This window comes from Diuraphis noxia, unplaced genomic scaffold (genome assembly GCF_037042655.1).
Source record: "Diuraphis noxia isolate RWA-SAM2 unplaced genomic scaffold, SU_Dnox_SAM2 contig0001, whole genome shotgun sequence".
Classification (NCBI taxonomy): domain Eukaryota; kingdom Metazoa; phylum Arthropoda; class Insecta; order Hemiptera; family Aphididae; genus Diuraphis; species Diuraphis noxia.
In genome coordinates, this window is record NW_028301711.1 from 69,474,519 (window position 1) to 69,477,124 (window position 2,606).

Genomic DNA, 2,606 nt, shown 5'->3' on the forward strand with positions numbered 1-2,606 from the left:
GCGCTTTAATAGTATGAGTTTATAAAATATTATCTATATAATTTGTTTCTACGCGCGTCATATGTTACTAATTAACTTTTAATTCAAAATTCTTGATGCAATGAATATTATACTTAAATAAATTAAATTATTTAGATGATATGATGATATTATAATAAACATAAATCATCAATTATAACTATAAGTCTCGTCATTCAATTTTAAACCATAATCTAAACCTTAGAACCGGTTAAATAACATGAATCCGCATACGGAAACCAATTTTCACATACGGAAACCCATCCGAATCAATCGTGTGAATATTTTTCACATGACATAATTGTATCCGTATACGAAAAAGTGTTTAGAATACGGTTTTTTGGGATTATGTGAAAACTCATGTGGAAACCACGATTTTCATATACGGATCTTTTTCGTATGAGTTTCTGAATAGCCTCCCAGTTATATTATTATATGAATACTATATTACTATGTATTACTGTATTAGCATTGAATATATAAATACAATAGAATATAAATAATATAATAGTATATTTTATACTCTATAGACTATAGTCAATGATTTTTTTCTTCATATTCTCAATAATAAACTATAAAAAATAGTTAACGTTTTGGTTTAATTACGTATCGCCGTATCGGCATATTCGTATCGTATTTGCCGACTGTCTACAATGGCTCTATAGATACTAGTATCTTGTATAGCCATGCTGTCTAGCCCACGCCTATGCACTTGTGTATACCGACTGTATAAAATTGTGATGATGTTATTGTCGCCGTTGTTGATATAATCCGCTTGGAGCGCGACGCTCTGTTCGCCTTAATTTTCAAGTTCACCACCCGTTACGGAATACGGATTGACCATTAAAATAGTAAATTAAAAATTTGTCTCCTTCGAAATTAGAATATATTGTATGGTGTTGATTAAGTAAATTAAGTTGTTGATTAAGTTAATTTGTTCCGCGCCAAAAATGCCAGGACATCGCTGTATTGCCCCCGGTTGTAATTCCGGTTATGATTCTTGCAAAGAAAAATATCATTTTTTCACAGTTCCTAAGGATGATATTAAATTACGAGAATGGACAAAAGCAATTCCGAGGAAAGACTTTTTAATAAAACCTCGCCAGGTGGTTTGTGAACGGCATTTCCACGTAGAAGAAATTTTAAGAAAACGAATAATGACTGACAAAAATGGGGCAATTTTAGCTGAGGTATGTTTTCTACATCTATTAGGTATAAATAGGTACCTACCTATTGGCTAATTTAATATTTACTTTTAAGCACAATCTAATTAAAACAAATAAAAATTCAATTGCATTAAGTAAAAATATGAAATGTATAGCTATTGTATTTCCTTGTTAATCTAAAACACCAAACATGTTTACATCATTATAATTGTTACCATTAGGCACCAGCCAGTACTTTTAGTAATTAATAAATAAACGTATTATTTTAGAAATTAATAATTATAATTTTTCAACAGGCTGTGTATAAAATTCCGAAATTAAAAGAAGGAGCTATACCGTCAATATTTCCAAACTGTCCAAAATACCTATCCAACTCTGTAAAACGAAGAAAATTACCATTATTTAGAAATAGCTCACCTAAAAAAATGAAAACCGACAAAAAAAAGACCCAAAAATGGATTGTCCATTCAATTCTAAACCGTCTATAGAAATTGCTATTACTGATTCTATTAATGATTCAGTAGGGATTTTCTCATTCTCTAAACTTCAAGAACATATAAATAGCATTGTTTTTCCAAATGGATGGAGCAGGCATGACATTCCTGGAAAGTTGATAATGTTTTCTTTTTTTATTGTTAAAACAGAAGAAACAGCAAATACAGAAAATTATATTCCGACTCATATTTTATATAAAAGAGTATGCTTAGGAGTAAATTTAAATTTTCAATGTTTTGTTATGAATATATCAGTTAATAATGACCTTTTTGGATTAAATAAAATAAATTGTACTAAAGACTTAGAAGATATTTAAAAAAAATTTGATACTATTTATAGTGTCATTTGTAAAGGATATAAATTAAAAGAACAACTTCTACATTCTAAAACAACATTTACAGATCCGGTTGGTAATCTTAGACATATCATGTGTCCACTCATCTTGAACCAAAATAACTTTTTCGAGTACTTACGAATGTCAGTTGAGACGTATGATTTTATTTTATGTAAAATCAGTCATCGTATTAAAAAGAAAACCACAAACTTCAAAAAACCAATATCACCTGCTGAAAGATTATACGTAACTATAAGGTAAGTAAATATTTAACAAGTTGACTGCCTTGAGTATCATATACGATACACAAATAACTATCCAATTTCGTCCTATAAATTTTAACGGAAATGCCCACCTTGCCTTGAGTATCACATATGCTTCTCACTTATCAGACGAATCTCGTTCTAGAGAAATATTGTAGTCAAACCAAGTTGGTCACACTACTTTCTTGAATAATATCGATATTTTTCTACATACGTTAATTTATTTCATGATAACAATTCAAATTTTGATAATAATTAATCGGTTTAAACTGAGTATCATATATGATACTCAGGCCCCAGTAGAATTCTTATTAATCAATTTGTATACAA

At 29.2% G+C, this 2,606-nt stretch overlaps 1 protein-coding gene across 1 annotated transcript; it reads left to right on the forward strand.

The window, feature by feature from the left end:
• The first annotated feature begins 834 nt into the window (after positions 1-834).
• On the forward strand, positions 835-2,327 carry LOC149061465 (uncharacterized). Its single transcript, XM_089217035.1, has 2 exons — positions 835-1,208; positions 1,481-2,327. Exons 1-2 carry the CDS (start codon positions 969-971, stop codon positions 1,670-1,672), a joined length of 432 nt encoding a protein of 143 aa, XP_089073161.1. The 5' UTR covers positions 835-968; the 3' UTR covers positions 1,673-2,327.
• Positions 2,328-2,606: the final 279 nt, after the last annotated feature.

Bases quoted from the DNA above. Each gene is read 5' to 3' on its own strand.
- LOC149061465 (XM_089217035.1), top strand. From the start codon at position 969: ATGCCAGGACATCGCTGTATTGCCCCCGGTTGTAATTCCGGTTATGAT. The intron at 1,209-1,480 runs GTATGTTTTCTA...ATTTTTCAACAG, and splicing joins ATGGGGCAATTTTAGCTGAG to GCTGTGTATAAAATTCCGAA.